This window comes from Punica granatum, chromosome 7 (assembly GCF_007655135.1).
Source record: "Punica granatum isolate Tunisia-2019 chromosome 7, ASM765513v2, whole genome shotgun sequence".
In the NCBI taxonomy this organism is placed as follows: Eukaryota; Viridiplantae; Streptophyta; class Magnoliopsida; order Myrtales; family Lythraceae; genus Punica; species Punica granatum.
The window spans coordinates 2,178,855-2,193,689 of NC_045133.1; the positions used below are offsets into that span (position 1 = coordinate 2,178,855).

General features: G+C 40.4%; 2 protein-coding genes, 1 long non-coding RNA gene and 1 other non-coding gene across 8 annotated transcripts; 1 reads left to right on the forward strand and 3 right to left on the reverse strand.

Moving 5' to 3' along the window:
* The first annotated feature begins 53 nt into the window (after positions 1-53).
* On the forward strand, positions 54-2,084 carry LOC116213138 (transcription factor TCP5). 5 transcript variants are annotated; one of them, XM_031547977.1, is made up of 3 exons: positions 54-251; positions 708-1,652; positions 1,774-2,084. In XM_031547977.1, exons 2-3 carry the CDS (start codon positions 777-779, stop codon positions 1,804-1,806), a joined length of 909 nt encoding a protein of 302 aa, XP_031403837.1. In that variant the 5' UTR covers positions 54-251; positions 708-776; the 3' UTR covers positions 1,807-2,084. The 5 variants fall into 5 exon arrangements, with proteins under 5 accessions (XP_031403837.1, XP_031403835.1, XP_031403836.1 ...); XM_031547975.1 differs by having other exon boundaries at positions 55-224; positions 708-2,084; XM_031547976.1 differs by having other exon boundaries at positions 55-224; positions 711-2,084.
* A 3,869-nt stretch (positions 2,085-5,953) lies between these two features.
* TRNAT-CGU lies at positions 5,954-6,025 on the reverse strand. The gene has a single exon. It is a non-coding gene; the product is annotated as a tRNA-Thr (tRNA).
* A 595-nt stretch (positions 6,026-6,620) lies between these two features.
* Positions 6,621-11,166, reverse strand: LOC116213920 (protein LONGIFOLIA 1). Its single transcript, XM_031549067.1, has 5 exons — positions 10,266-11,166; positions 9,853-9,923; positions 7,925-9,730; positions 7,643-7,793; positions 6,621-7,559 (listed from the first exon to the last, which is right to left on the reverse strand). The coding sequence occupies exons 1-5, from the start codon at positions 10,411-10,413 to the stop codon at positions 6,790-6,792; spliced, it is 2,946 nt and encodes a 981-aa protein (XP_031404927.1). The 5' UTR covers positions 10,414-11,166; the 3' UTR covers positions 6,621-6,789.
* Positions 11,167-13,405: 2,239 nt separating this feature from the next.
* Positions 13,406-14,662, reverse strand: LOC116213169. The gene is made up of 2 exons (XR_004158011.1): positions 14,438-14,662; positions 13,406-13,836 (listed from the first exon to the last, which is right to left on the reverse strand). It is a non-coding gene; the product is annotated as an uncharacterized LOC116213169 (long non-coding RNA).
* Between the last annotated feature and the right edge of the window lie 173 nt (positions 14,663-14,835).

The window sequence follows — 14,835 nt, forward strand, 5'->3', positions numbered from 1 at the left end:
AATAAAATTTGAAATTAATATCTTAATCAGAAAAAAGTATAATATTTACATTCACATTCACCTTCATTTTCGACTCTTCGCTCTCTTTCTCTAGACCCCTTATTCCTCAGCTCCCTCCTCATCCTCATCCTCGTCCTCGTCGTCTTCATCTTCCTCCTCAGTAGTCCATGCGATTGGCAATCGGGAAAGCCGATCAAGAGCTGGTGTCGCTGATTTGCTAGAAGGTTCGCCTGAGCTTCTCTCTTCTCGAAGTAAGTTGATTAATTCAAATTAAAAAACACAGCTTCAGCAAGCAGTAAACCGAACACAGATGAAGTTCTCAGATGGTTTTACTGTTAAATGTTCTCTTTCTTTTTAGTCCGAACAGAATTCGTTTGGAATGCAAAACTATTGGTTTGGTAATTAAATGAAGTTTTCTCCAATATTTTTCCCTAATTTTATCGATTTTGGACGCGTAACTGGTTTAGTGATGATGATCAGATCAAAATTAAGAGGACATGAATGAAGCAAAGTTGTGGATCTTCTTGATCATCAAATGGTATAAGAAAATTTTCAAGAGAGAAAGACTCTTCGGTTAGCGATCTGCTTCATACAGTGGAATGTAGTCATTAGATGATGTCTTTTGAATTCCAGAAATTTTTAAGGAATCATAAGAATTATATATGATCCATGTCTTTAATTTGATGTTTATCTCATTTATTTCTTAGTAGGGTGTGCTTCATCTGAACAAACTACACAACTGCTTTCTTTGTATCCCAAATGATGAGAGGAGTAAGATGATCACAAATTCAACGGATGAGGCTGGCCTCCAAGCAAAACTAGAGGAGCAGAAGAATGACGGCAGGATCAATTCCCAGGCGGTGCCTTCTAGTTCGAGGCAGTGGTCGAGTTTCAGGAACCCTCGAATTGTGCGTGTGTCGCGTTCATTTGGAGGTAAGGATAGGCACAGCAAGGTGTGCACCATTAGGGGTTTGAGGGACAGGAGAATCAGACTCTCAGTGCCGACCGCAATTCAGCTTTACGATCTTCAAGACAAACTCGGGCTTAGCCAGCCCAGCAAGGTCATTGATTGGCTACTTGATGCAACAAAGCAAGACATCGACAACCTCCCACCCTTACAAATGCCTCAGGGGTGCGGACAGTTCCACCAGCAAATGTTCGGTGACAATTCCGGATCGAGAAATCTTGGCAATCTACTGCTTCCCCACGAGCCTAGCACCTCTCAGTTGTCGCTCTCTCCCTTCTTTCCTATGAGTAATTCGACGTTTCTAAGCAAGCATGGAATCAAGATCAATGACAATGTTGATGGAGATGGTGACACCACAGCTAGGGTTAAGTCATCAAAGTATTGGGATATCGATTTGGGATTGACATCGAAAGATAAGGAAGTACTCCAGACGGAGCCTCTTGGTGATGAGAAAGGGAAATCTATCGAGATGAATGAGTTGCAGAAGCATGTTGGATTCAGTGGTCATTATGCACAACCATCAGCTCAGAACTTCTTTCCGGTAGTTGGATATTCTTCTCTACCATCGGGTTTGACGAATAATGCTATGCCGTATTCGTACAACCAATGGGAGCCATCAAACTTATCTCTATCTCACGTCGGCGGATTTCAACATCAAATGGAGAATTTTCTCCACTCGAATTCGGTATCATCACTGCCTTCTTCTTCCTCTTTATTGGCTAATTTGTCGTCCAGATCTCAATTATATTTTTGTCCCCAAACGGTGGCGCCGTCTCTCTTTCCTACGTACCCTCCATACCTTGCAGCCTCATCAACCGAGAATGATTCGAGACAGATAAATCACTTCCAATTGCTGAGCTCGAGTTCTTACCAACCTGTTGTGCCATCGCACCATCTAAGCAACCCGCAGATGAAATCGTTTCAGACAAACACTAATACCAAGTTTCTTCATTCTCAAGACGATACTCAAAGCCAAGATGATGAGGAAGCAGACTAGCTTTCAAACCGTAGAGATTTGTCATGGTTATTGATATTCCTTGTGCTATATTTTATCTATATAGGACACAAATTGTATAATGCTCGCAATTTTTCAAATAACTCAGCAGCACTCTCAGTCTTTCCTTATTCATATATACATGTCGATGCCTTGTTCATTGAGTTTGACACGAGCTAGCCATCTCATCACCGGATATATAGGGTTGCGCTGCGATATTTACCGTATCAAACTGGTAAGTTGTACAATATTATAATGAGTTGATCCGCAATTCATATGATGATCTTTTAACCCCTTTTTGTATGGCTTCTCAATTTCTTCAATTATTTAATACAAGTACTTAGATTAAGAAAAAAAAAAAGGAAAAATATTTTCTTTCCATATAAATTAATGCTTCTCTATCCTTCTCTAATTCGTTAACGTTTTTCACCTCTTTGCGGGATATTATATATGCGCGCATGTATATATATATATATATATACCTTGCCCCTATTTTAAAACATATGTACTTTGAGTGTGTTTTTATGTTCGTATTTATATCATGTGGAAGGATTCCTTTTTTTATTTTTATTTTTGTGGTGGGGTGTGGCGGGAGAGTTGTTAGTTCAAATGAAGGATTTTTATTTTGTATAAGCATTAGCATTATATTCTGTTTTAAAAGCTTTTTTTTTGTTATAAGGGAGATCCAATACCTAATACAATGTAATAGAAATAATAAAATAACTAATAACAAGGCACGAGTAGTGTTGATAAAGCTGTAGTGTTGCAACTTTAATTTATAAGTACGTGTTGTATCACTAAAATATATCGACTTAAAAATGTACCATGGAGTAAAACTATAGTATTTTTTCACTTCGTGTGGTTGTACAAATATGGAGTCCATATATATATATATAAAAGTAACATCTGTGATTTGTATTTAGGCCTCAACGAGCTATTTCTCACGGGATTAGAATTCGCTACCTATTTGACGACCCACTCATTTCCTGCTTATTTGGATCACGGATTAGCAAGGCTATAAAAATGAGTTAAGAAGGACTATTATACAACTTTGTATAATTACTCTCCATATCTCTCAAGGCTCGACGAACTATTTAGTATAGTGACAGACCATTTAGATAAGAATCGTAGTACTACTTAAAATAAAATTGCCCAACCAATGTAGGTTCAAACGGTTCGGCGCTTATTCCGCTTAAGTAATGTCTCGAGTTTGAGTCCTTGCGAATACAAAAAAATTCATGCAGTGCCCATAGTAGGTCAACTCGGCTTGAGTGAATTAATTGGGGCCCAATTGAGTTTCATGATACCAGAGTTCACACCAGGAAAAAAAGATTGCCACAGTTCCCTACGTATTAAGAGACCATACACGGCTTGTACTTGTAGCAACCCTAGATGGGATTAAAGAGGTCCGAATTGTCAATTGTGACATGTACATAACTATGTGCCCATCAGTCGTACATAGATAAATATAATTTCCTAGTCTTATTCAGGTTATATACTTATGTTCATGATACATATTATGCATGTACCATCTTTGTGTGTGTGGTGTTATTTGATCATAAGGAGCATATCGATGTACATTTTATGAGAGATCATTATATATATATATATATATATATATTCATGAAAATGTAGATTGGAGAATTAGCTTGTGGTCATGTGTACGTAGTTTTGAGAACTTGATATATATCTCAAAGTACCTAAATAAGAATCTTGTGTTACACATAGAGTGTGTATATATGTATTCAATAAATATATTGATTTATTATACACCATATAGCTGATACCAACCCCTATAGAAGAATCGTGGGTAATAATCAAACATATATGCTTATTGTAGTTGTGGATCTTCATAATAGCAATAATAATATGATAATAATGATGATATCATCAGCATCATAATCATTATTATTATTACTAGCCTTAAAAGTTAAAACAGTCTCTATTTTATTATACTAGATGCATGAAATCTCCTAACTTGAATTTTAGGGTGCTACTATTTCTAGATCAGCTTGTCTAATGAAATTATATATAGTCATAATTTAGATGTGATACAGTGCATAAGTAGGGAGAGGGATTATTTTATGGGCCATATGACTTTTAATGTATTTCTGCCCAAATTAAATAATTAGTTGGATCTCAACCTATAATTTGGTGTAGGCCATGGTGTATAGTTAATGCAAAAAAACTAGTTAAAAGTACCCAATTTCAGTAATTTATAGTTCATGGACAGGACCACATCCTTTAATTGGCAGAAGAACCACTCTACCAAACGCTAGATTAATCATATATTGCAAACTTTATAATGCATATGTACTTAACTACATGACGATCGCATTATTAAAAACGCAAAAAAATCAACCCCGGTTGGTAAATTTTCTCGTTATAATTAGGACTGTGATTAATTCTACCACTTTGGTCGTACGTCGTCGATCTTAGAGGGTATTGTTCACCTCTTCTGATGAAAGTAAAGTTCGAGAGTGGATGAAAGTGAAAAGAGAAGAAAGTAAAAGTTCGACCGGAATTGATGAAAGTGAAGGAAGAGAATTAGAGACGAGTCCGAGTTAGATAGCAGAGACGATCGAGGGAGTGGTACTGACTACTGCGTCGGGTCAGGTCAGGGCTTCACTTGATCCAAGACGTACCATTTCAATCAATTAAAGCCAAAGTCTTTAAATTTTGGAATCAAATCAAACTAAAGGTGGGCTCGCTCTCTTATGAGTGTATGTGGTCCTAACCTAAAAAGAGCTTAAAAAGAGTACCACAAACATTATCCATATCATACATCAGTACAAACATATACATGTGCACGCGTGCTCGATCGTATACTCACACGCTAGCTACTATATGCGCGCCGCCCGTGACATATGTCATACGATATTCATGAGTATATAGCATTTTGTAAATGTCAAATTAATTCCATCTCTACATGTAACATCCACGAAAGAGAAGTATCATATATCATTATGTGTTGAGAATATAAAGTCAACTGGGAAAAATTAATCCCACATAAAAAAACTAAAAAGAAAATATAATGGTTTATATGTGATTGGACCTCATAACTTATCAACTCGAGCTTTAAAGTTGAAAGTTGAGTCAAAGCCCATGTAAACCCGATAAAATTTAAGATGGTATCAAAGCCCATGGTAATGATCTTGGGGACGCGTATGTGCAGGAGCCCACATCACGCCGGTGAAGTCTGAGACCGGAAGTAGAAGCCCGGCTCGTAGTAGTTGATCCCCCCTCGCCCGAGTGTGGAAGAAGTAGCCCACCTCGAGGCAGTTAAGGCCCGAGTCCGGAAGAGATGAGAGACCGGCTCAAGGTAAGTTGTTGAGGGCGGGACGGTTGAGGTTCACGTGGCTCATGTAGGCAAATCATGAGAAAAACCACACGGTACCACGTGAGGGCGAGTGTTAAGAATATAAAGTCAATTGGGAAAAATTAATCCCACATCAAAAAACTAAAAAGAAAATAGAATGGTTTATATGTGATTGGATCTCACAACTTATCAGCTCGAACTTTTAAGTTGAAAGTTAAGTCCAAACCCATGTAAGCCCGGTAAAATTTAAGATTATGCATTCAATTATCTATTTATTTGCGTTTAGATTGGCACTGATATTACAGGATCTTATTAAGGTAGAGCGTTTGCGCCAGGGCAAGGTCCGCGTGATTGGGCGGTTGGCCTATGCCGCGATCTATCTATCAAGATATATACTCAATTCACCATGTGTGCATCGCAGCAAAGGAATCGCTCGGGTCACTGTCGATCTCCAATGCGGTTTTAGTACTTGTTCTTCGATGAGAGGAGGTCCTTTATTCAGTGTCGAATCAGTTCCGGAAATTCTCAATGCAGAGTTTCATCATGGGCCGCAAAAAAGGGGGGAAAAGAATAACTGAAGAAGGAAACGTAAATTTTCGTCCATTGCATGCTTAGGTTTTGGGCTCGAGGCCCAGGCCCATATCATGCAGTAGCGGAGTTAAAAAGGGAAAAAAGCCCCCGGCGAGGATCGAACTCGCGACCTTTCGCTTACGAAGCGAACGCACTACCACTATGCTACGGAGGCGTTTAGCGCTTGCTTTTTGACAGACTATTTACTTAAAGATAACTGTATCAAATCTTTAGCACCTCTTTTTCATCAATCTAAAGTCCATGCACGACCACGTTTGTGATCCATTCACCCTTGACACCAATCCAGTTCGAGGTCTGGACTCATAGCCGAGACCCGGATTTTTGGGAACTTGGTTGATGGCTCTGTTGTCTATGCTTACTGATTTAGCATTAGCATTCATCCCACTAAATTATTTCCTGCGCTTAGTGCAATCTATATTTGTCATTTGTGAAATTTAAGAGCTCTGTATTTGCTCCATGCGATGCGACCGGAAAGATCGTTACTTCGAGAGTATATAGTTTTCTTTTCTCACCCATCCGAGATAGCATCTGTCCATCCGAGAGGATATAGAGGTGTAGTGTTTTTTTTTTTTTGATGAATTTTTTTCCTGAATATTTGTAGAGGTGTAGTGTTGGTCTCTCCTTTGGATGAACGTGAAATATCGTTAGGACAAGAGAAGCAAAAGGAAAATTGTATTCTAAGTATCACATTCATTACCAATTAATCTGAGATGAGATGATCATAAACTTCACGGTCCAATGGCAGGGAAAAAAAAAAAAGGTCCTCTATGATCAAAGGTTATTTCGATTCAGCGAAAAAAAATTATATATATGCAAAATAAGAAATACCGGAAGGTCGTAGATCTAAGTGAAAACAACTGAATTACGACAAGCTCTGAGTATCCGACTTGAAACCGAGAGTACCGAAACATAGTTTCACTACTTGGAAAACAACTGCCTGCGCCTGCCTGGCCTCGCTCTCATTCCCCTGCTCTCCCCGATCAGGACCTCGTTCACCAGGTCTTTGAATATCGACCTCTCAATGTCCAAGACTATTCCCGAAGTCTCGGCGTGAAAGTCGTTCCAACCATCTGATCGGTCCATCACATCTTCCCACAGTATCCCCTTCAAAGGGTCATCCTTGTCCGGTACTAGTGCACATTCGGGTTGTTTATTCTCGAGCTCTTCAATCTCATGACAGAGTTCCTTCAGGAGCTTCTGTGCTGTCAGTGTCTTCCTCGCAAGCTTCTTGGGTCCTGGCCTGGGCTCAGAGATGACTCCCGAAATGCTCAGTTTTTGAACCAAAATCTCATTCACAGAATCAAATATGAGCCTTCTCCGAGCTTTCTCGGGGTCAGGTTCTGGACAGGGGACCATTACTGCTCCTGTCTTGGTCTGTTCAAGCACGAAGAACAGCTCTGGATTTATCGGGTGGCCTGAAGGGTGGAGTTGGAACTGGGCCGAGTTCGGGCTGAGGTCTCGGAGGAGGAGTCCCGAGGCTACAAGTATCTCCGAGATGTATCGATGGTCGGGATTTGTGTTCTCACAGAGTGACGCAATATAATCTGTTCTTTCTTCATCGTAGGTAGAGTTTAGTCTCCTCAGCTTCTGCACTAACTGGTCGATGTTCTGTAGCTTCTTGCGGTTGATCTCCGAGACGGGGCCGGGGCTCGAGCTATCTTCGGGAATAGAATTTCCTACACCTTCATCTGTTTAATGGATAAGCATCCTCAGTGAGACCTACTGAATAAAAGAAGCTGAAAGACTAGCAACGATATGGAACAACGTGTACCTTTAAAAGAGTTTGACTCCTCTTTTAAAGGAGAAGCAGCACCGTCCGTATATCCCGACACATCAAGAACCGATACAGGACTTTGGTGCTCGGCAGCTCCAGAAGCGAGCTCAGCTAATGGTTCATCTTCTTCACCCAACCTCAAAATTGACTTATTTGGCGACAATAAGAAAAAGAGAGAGAAAATCACACAATCAGAATTGCCGGTCAATGGGAAAATTTCAAGAAGAAAGCTTCCAAAACTTTTGGAACAGACCAGCAAAAAGAAGATATAGTTTCTACCTTCTGCATTGGATCACAGTCCGATGCATTGTTTCCATCAGAATGAACAGATAAGTCGTCTCCTTGACAGCTCAATGTTCTGGACTCATTGCTGACTTCGCTTAACTGGTCATCACTTGGACGCTGGTTCAGGTATTTGGGCCTGCGCCTGCCACCTGGAGAAGTGAATTCGGACATGGCCTGAGAGGGCTGCTTTCTCGACCTGTTTCGATCTGGAGGAGTGGGAGGCCGGGAACATCTCTCTAACTCGAGCTTCTTCTGCTGTAGCCTTGGGCTGACGGAACCAGACCCCTTTATTGAACTTGATGAGCTCTCTTTCGGGGTCTTATGAGGCTTCGACGAAGGTTGAGAAGATCTCATGATCCTGCCGCTGGTTTTCTTATCACTGCATTCAGTTTTTGGAGTCTGATCTTTAGTTTTTCGGGTCTTCGGTGCAACCTTTTTAGCATCTGTGGGAAATGAATTCTCTGAAACCACGGAATTATTAAGGCCATATTTCTCAACAAGCTTTGCGGGTTTCATAATCACGATGGGAGACTCAAAAGCCCTCGAACTACTGCCTCTCCGGGGATTTTTCTGGTTTTCCAACCTTAGGTTCTTGCTAGGAGTCGTGCCTCTCTGCTCATAATCTTTGTGCATCCCGAAGTTTGAGGGCTGCTCTTCTTTTCGGGTCTCGAGCAGTCCCTTTGCCTGTATTGCTTCTAGTATCTGCTTCAGAGCTCTGAGATCCTTTCCTGATTGCTTAAACTCAATATCTTTCAGTCTCCTCTCGATCTCGCCATAAACCGAATGAGAGGAACTGGCTGACTTTTCTGGAACTTTGATAGGCTTAGGAACCGCCTTTTGAAGGTTTCGGTTCCCATCCATCTGCTTCCACGGAGCCGGTTCATTTGGAGACCTTGAGATGGGTTTCATGACTTTTTCATGACTCTTCCATCGCGGAGATGTAGGCTCTTTCATCGCACCTCTAGGGGACTTGTTAAAACCTCTAATGGGTAGCATTAGTTCCTTTGTCTTCAGCGGTCGAATGAAAGGATCGGACTCTCCGATGGAACCACTTTTCATGGAAGCAAGTTGAGAACTGGTCGATGTGGCGGAATCAGGCAAAGCCTCCAAGCCCATCAGCTTTGCCACAACACTCGTGGGGCGTGACTGAGTTCCTGATGATTGTGGAAGATTCTCAACCTTCTCGCCCATGTCCCTGTTGTTTCTCAGTATTGAACCTTCCCTACTGTCCAGTGAAAGTCTCCGGAACTCTTTGAGCTTCAGGCTTGATTTGATGGTCTCCCGAGATTCAAATGATAACCTGTTCACCTCCCTTCCATCACAGGAAAACCGAGGACCGGGAACTTCCCTTGCATCGTGAAAATGCCAAGGAGCTTCCTGGAGCTTAGCAAGAACCCTCAAAGACTCCTTTAAATCAGTCTGCACGGTTTGATTCTTATCAAGAGGCAGAGGCCTCGGAGAGTCTTTGCGCTTCGAAGCCGATGCTATTGCTTCCTCTTTCGAAGAAGTTTTAACAGAGAGCCCCCGAGCTTCTCTGTTCATGGAGTCCTTGACCACGTCCTTAAGGTCTGTGGAATGTCGGAACAGGTGTGTGGAGGTGGTGCTGGATTGGTTAATCATGGGATCCCTCGAGGGGGTTTCTGGGAATATGATCCGGTCAAATGAAGATGGCTCGGGCTGAGCTGCTTTGCTGCATTCCAAAGAGGACATGGAAGACGAGCACGAGGACGAAAAGGAAGCTCTCGAAGATTCCGTGGAAACTCGCTGCTTCTCGTTCACAGACTTGTGGAAGTTTATGTCCTGCATTATAAGAAGTACGTGACATCATTTATCGATAGGGCTGCTTATCGGGAATGAATATGGGCACACACTACATACACGTAGAAGTTAATAGAGCGAGATCATGAATTTAGATCACTCACATCAGCTGCTTGCCGAATATAGACATTGGGAAGATTCCTTTCTACATTGATTTTGTTGAACTGGGATGTACCTGCCGAGAAGAAGATTTGACGAATATGTACATCAGTGCTCGACGCATAAGGTTCCAATTCAAGGCTTTCTCAACTAGGCGAAGACATGGAATCAAGATTTTCACGATACATCTGTGATGGACTATGTTGTGGTTTTATATACAACCACCGATCTCCCGAGAGTTTACATACAAAGCAGCAGATTCATCTGCGAGTAACTGACTGCGGAAAATGTGGTATTATCGACAAAGGAACAGCACGGCATTAGGCATATACACAAAAGTAGCTAACAGAATTGCACCAGTGAAGGGACAGACTAATAATTAGCATGAAGTTAAGCAAGTCGAGGTGCCGGGAGTTACCCGGAGGAGGAAGCATCTTCTGGTTCATTCTCCGGCTGGCAATCATATGAGGCCGATCGAAGAGCTGAAGGATACCCGTCATGCAGCCAATCTGTTTCTGCAAATCGGAATTCTCATCTGCCAGAGAATGCAGAAGTTTTGCAGCCATTTCCACTCCCTTGTTCAACTCCACAGCAATTCAGAGACACAATCGACTGACACTAACTGTCTCAAAACCCTAAAATCTGAGAAATTTTCAGAGCAAATCCACAGAACTAAAATCCCAAAGACAAGGACAAAATCTCCAGTTCAGCCTTAAGGAACAGAGGACTTTCCATGCTAATGCAGCTCCAAACAATGGGTTTCCAGAAATGGAAACTGTTGCAAAAAGTCACTGTTTTTCCAGCTAATTTACAGCTCAAATGCAGGCGCCCATGAAGCTGTCTGTTTGTCTCTTCTAACCCAACTTGCGAAAGAAAAAATTTGCCCAACAGACTATAGCAAAGGTTCAAACTCTAGCAGCAACCAAGAAACACCCCCAACCCATATGAATCTACCCAAGTGGAAGTCCAACGGAGTGTTCTTTCTTAGGGAACTCCTCTGCAGATCCAAGAACGGAGGATTTGAGTGTGTGGCAGAGGAGAAGAAAACAGATGGGGATGATGGTGAATGGATGAATGGGAATGGTGGAAAGGGAAGTGAGAGTCAATGATGAGGGGAGGGGAGTTAGCAGAGGAAATGTTTGTTTAAGGTGGGACGAGAGAGGGAGAGGCTGTGTTTGCAGCTAAGAACATCCATGTGGGATGAGTATTTGGGTGGGTCTGGTTGTGTCTCCATGGACATGTGACCTTGCCAGTATAATACAACAGAGAGAGAGAGAGAGAGAGAGAGAGAGGATTTATGTAGTGGAGAAGGTGAGCAGGCAGAGGAGCATATGGCCATTAAGCTGCAAGGTCAAGCTCATCTCTTGACCCAAATAAAAGATTTCATTTAATTCATTTTTTCTTCGTTTTCATTTTTCAGTTTCCTTTCACACATAAATAATTGACCCTTTGGAATCACAAGTCCATGAAATGAAATCATGAGAGGAAAGGATTATCGAACAAGAAATCTGAGCACCGTATTGTGTCAAAAATTATAGCTGATCATATGAGATGTGAGATGGGGAAATCAATAGTGGAGAGGAGCTTGCCCGCTTTAGGTTAAACTAATTGTGTTTTTATGATGCAAATGCAATTCATTGAGCGATTAATAATGTTGAATAATGTTTATTTTAAACTTTAAAACAAATTATTTATTTATTTGCATGAGTCCAATATCTTTAGCCATAAAAGCTTAGAGTTACATGAGAGAGGTGAACATTGAGAGGAAGAAAAAAAGGGAAGATCTCTTGATTTGGTGGTTGATACCATTTGCCCTCTTTAAAAAGCCAACTTGCAAAAGAGGAGACCTTAAATCGAAAGGATTAAAAATTAAAGATAGAAACCAAGGAATCTATTTATATATGTATGTCCTTTATTCTTATTATTTTTATTTGGCAAATGCAAATCGATCCAAACTCAAGGAAGGAGTCCTAGTATAATAACACAAATTCGAAATCGAGATGTTCTACGTTTAAGTCTCATCAATGGACTATTTCGCTTTATTTTTTTATCCTTATACTGGCATGTGAAAACCGAAAAAATATATCCATTGAAACTTGACTAATCTGTAAGCCAGCATGTCACCCATTTATCACTTATACCGATCAAAGGAGGTCAATGATATATTTCTCCTTCATTGAAAGTCTCGTGCACGCACATTTCTCGGCACGTATCATAATTTCCGATTTATTCGATCGTACCTTGATAGTCAGTTTGGGATTTGAAACTTACTTAAATAGGTAAAGTGAAAAGGGCAGAATAATGGCCGACGTGAACAAGTTGTATTAGTCGTTTTCTTTAATGTATTTTCCTACTTGGTCAAAATTCGACACTTCATAGGTATTATTATTATAATAATTATAATAGTTATTTATTTACCATGATTATTTGTTAATTGCAATTAGTGATGCCTAATTAAATGCAGCCCTACATGAAGGCCATTATCCCCTAAGACCTATGACTTCCAAAGAAGATATTGACAATCGAATTCATTATTTTTACAATAATATTTATATTTTCCCAATTTATTTTAAAATGAGGATATGGTCAGGTTTACTTTATAGGTCGTATATTTTCAGAAAAATAAAGATATAATAATAGAAAGAATATCGAAAAAAATATAATAACAAAAAAGAAAAATTGAAGTTTTTGTATTATCTGAAACTTGAGAATTTGCTTTTCCAGATTCCTTAGGCACATGGCTTCTCTTGTCTTAACACTTCCATCTTGCGATTCTCTCCAACCCCCCACATAAAGATCAGGCACAACAATTAATCAATTAAAATTTCAAATAATTTTGGATATCATAATTCTAAAAAATTTCCTGCCTGCGATAATAGCACTGTCGACGATAATCGGAATACAATGTTCCATTTTATACGGCAAATGCTTTCATCTGGGTTAATTAGATATGAAATGACGATGAAGGTTCTCCTGGAGACCTGATGTTTCCAAAAGAACACGAGCCTCAACCGGTTTTTCTCGGAATTTTGTGGAATGATAATTAGTTTAGTAATTTAAAAATTAATGTAGATCTACTTCTAATTCTTACAATCTTCAATTTAGTTAAAAAAATAAAACAAGATTATTAAAATATTAATTTGTTTCCTCTCTTTCTGATTAGACCTTTCTTGATTGGCATATCATTGCCCTAAACTTTCCTTGAACCCCACAAGAAATCATTGCTTTGCATGGGACACATCAAAATCTGCTTTTAATATAACTGTTCAACAGCTAATGTGATTCTGGGTATCAAGCCATATGCTGCAATCCATAGCGTTATCCAATCAATTATTATTCGGTTATTACGGTATGAGAGAGATCAAGTCACATCGAGAAAAACATGTTATTTCGAGAAATATCAGTGACAGCAATCAGTTCCGTGAAACATCGATGGTGTTCAGCTACAGTTCACCTGCAGATCCGAAAGCTTTTGGTGAAAGCGGCTCCGATTTTGACCATCGAATCCTCAGCTTGGACTCCAAGAAAAGTTACCAGCCAACTAAAATTTCAGATCCCTTGGAGCAGAATTTTCATCGCGGATAAAAGAAATATCAAGTCACCCTATGAGCTAATCGAACAATAACAGAAGAGACCTGTGTCCACGAGCACTTGCACCAAGAAATGTCGGGAACAAAGAACGAAGTTTCAAGTGCAATAGCACAACTTTTATGGCCTATAAAGAGACGCGTCAAACTGATCCAGTACAGGTCTCACAACTGACTCATTAATCGTTGCATTAAGACCTTAAACTGGAGTCTCAGCTTCTCGAAGGCAAGTTCATATCAATGCAACTATTCAACCATGGCATTTCAATTAATCACCTTGTACATCTTGTTCCTCTAAGACTTAAGAGGGCCCGCTTATTGCCTGGCTATAGCCAAGGAGGAGGACGGTGGAGCCCGCCGAGGGGTCTACAGGCCAGCTTTGTACCCTTTTGTGGATCTGCTCTGCATAATGGGCCACAGAAAATTTAAGAGGGTAGCTGAGAACAATTAGTGGTGACAACTCCTTTCAAAGCAATTATCAACAATATTAATATACATATAAAATATTCAATTATTTTTATAACACAGTTGACTGAAACCTTTGTATCATTTCATAAAGCATTTTCCTGTAACTGACCCGATCCATCACCCATTTGAAGTGAATCCGAGATTTTCCAGCCTCATTCTATCGATTATTGTGACAGACAAGAGCTTTAAGAAGGAATGAGCATTTGCCCATCCGTACTTTCAGTATATGAAATCGTGAAAACGTGTTACTACCTACACAAATCAGCCAATTCCCAAACAAGGGATCATGGAGAATGATGTGAATATACCCTTGGAGAGGGGTTGTATGCTAAGAAGGGCTCATGGCCTTTTTAAGTCTCAGATGCTGCTCAATAGATATAAATTGACAGGTCATCTCAGGAATCTTAGCACATCTATCGCACGTGCCAAGCTGATAATACAACCTAGCCAACTAATTCGATTTCATGGAAGTTTATGCATTACGGAGATCAATGGACCGGAAATTTAATTAAGGAGAATTTCTGCAGCTCCTTACCTGTCTTTTCGGCCCAAACACTTGCGGGGACGGGGATGGCCCCATGGATAAGTTATGCCAGTGGGGCTGAGGTTGCAGGTCCACAAGCCTGCACATTTCAAGGCAATGATCAAAGACACGAATTAACTGTTCTTGACGAAAAGGGCTAAAGCACATGAAAGCTGATAAGGTTGGTGCCTAAATCTGTGCTTTTTGGCATAGAGAGACAAGAAGAGCATATGAGATCTTTACCTAAAGTGGCTTTATAGCAACGGTGGTTGGGAAGAGAGGAGAAATTGCGGAACAGTCAAGAAGACCAACTAACTTCATTAAATAGAAGATGGCGACAGTGACGAGGGTCTGCTTACAACTGCAGGTTTCAGAATCGGAGCCCCGGAGCTTTTCTTCAGCTTGCAGCG

Bases quoted from the DNA above. Each gene is read 5' to 3' on its own strand.
- LOC116213138 (XM_031547975.1), top strand. From the start codon at position 777: ATGATCACAAATTCAACGGATGAGGCTGGCCTCCAAGCAAAACTAGAG.
- LOC116213920 (XM_031549067.1), bottom strand. From the start codon at position 10,413: ATGGCTGCAAAACTTCTGCATTCTCTGGCAGATGAGAATTCCGATTTG. The intron at 9,731-9,852 runs GTGAGTGATCTA...CTTATAATGCAG, and splicing joins ATATTCGGCAAGCAGCTGAT to GACATAAACTTCCACAAGTC. The intron at 7,794-7,924 runs GTAGAAACTATA...TCGCCAAATAAG, and splicing joins ACTGTGATCCAATGCAGAAG to TCAATTTTGAGGTTGGGTGA.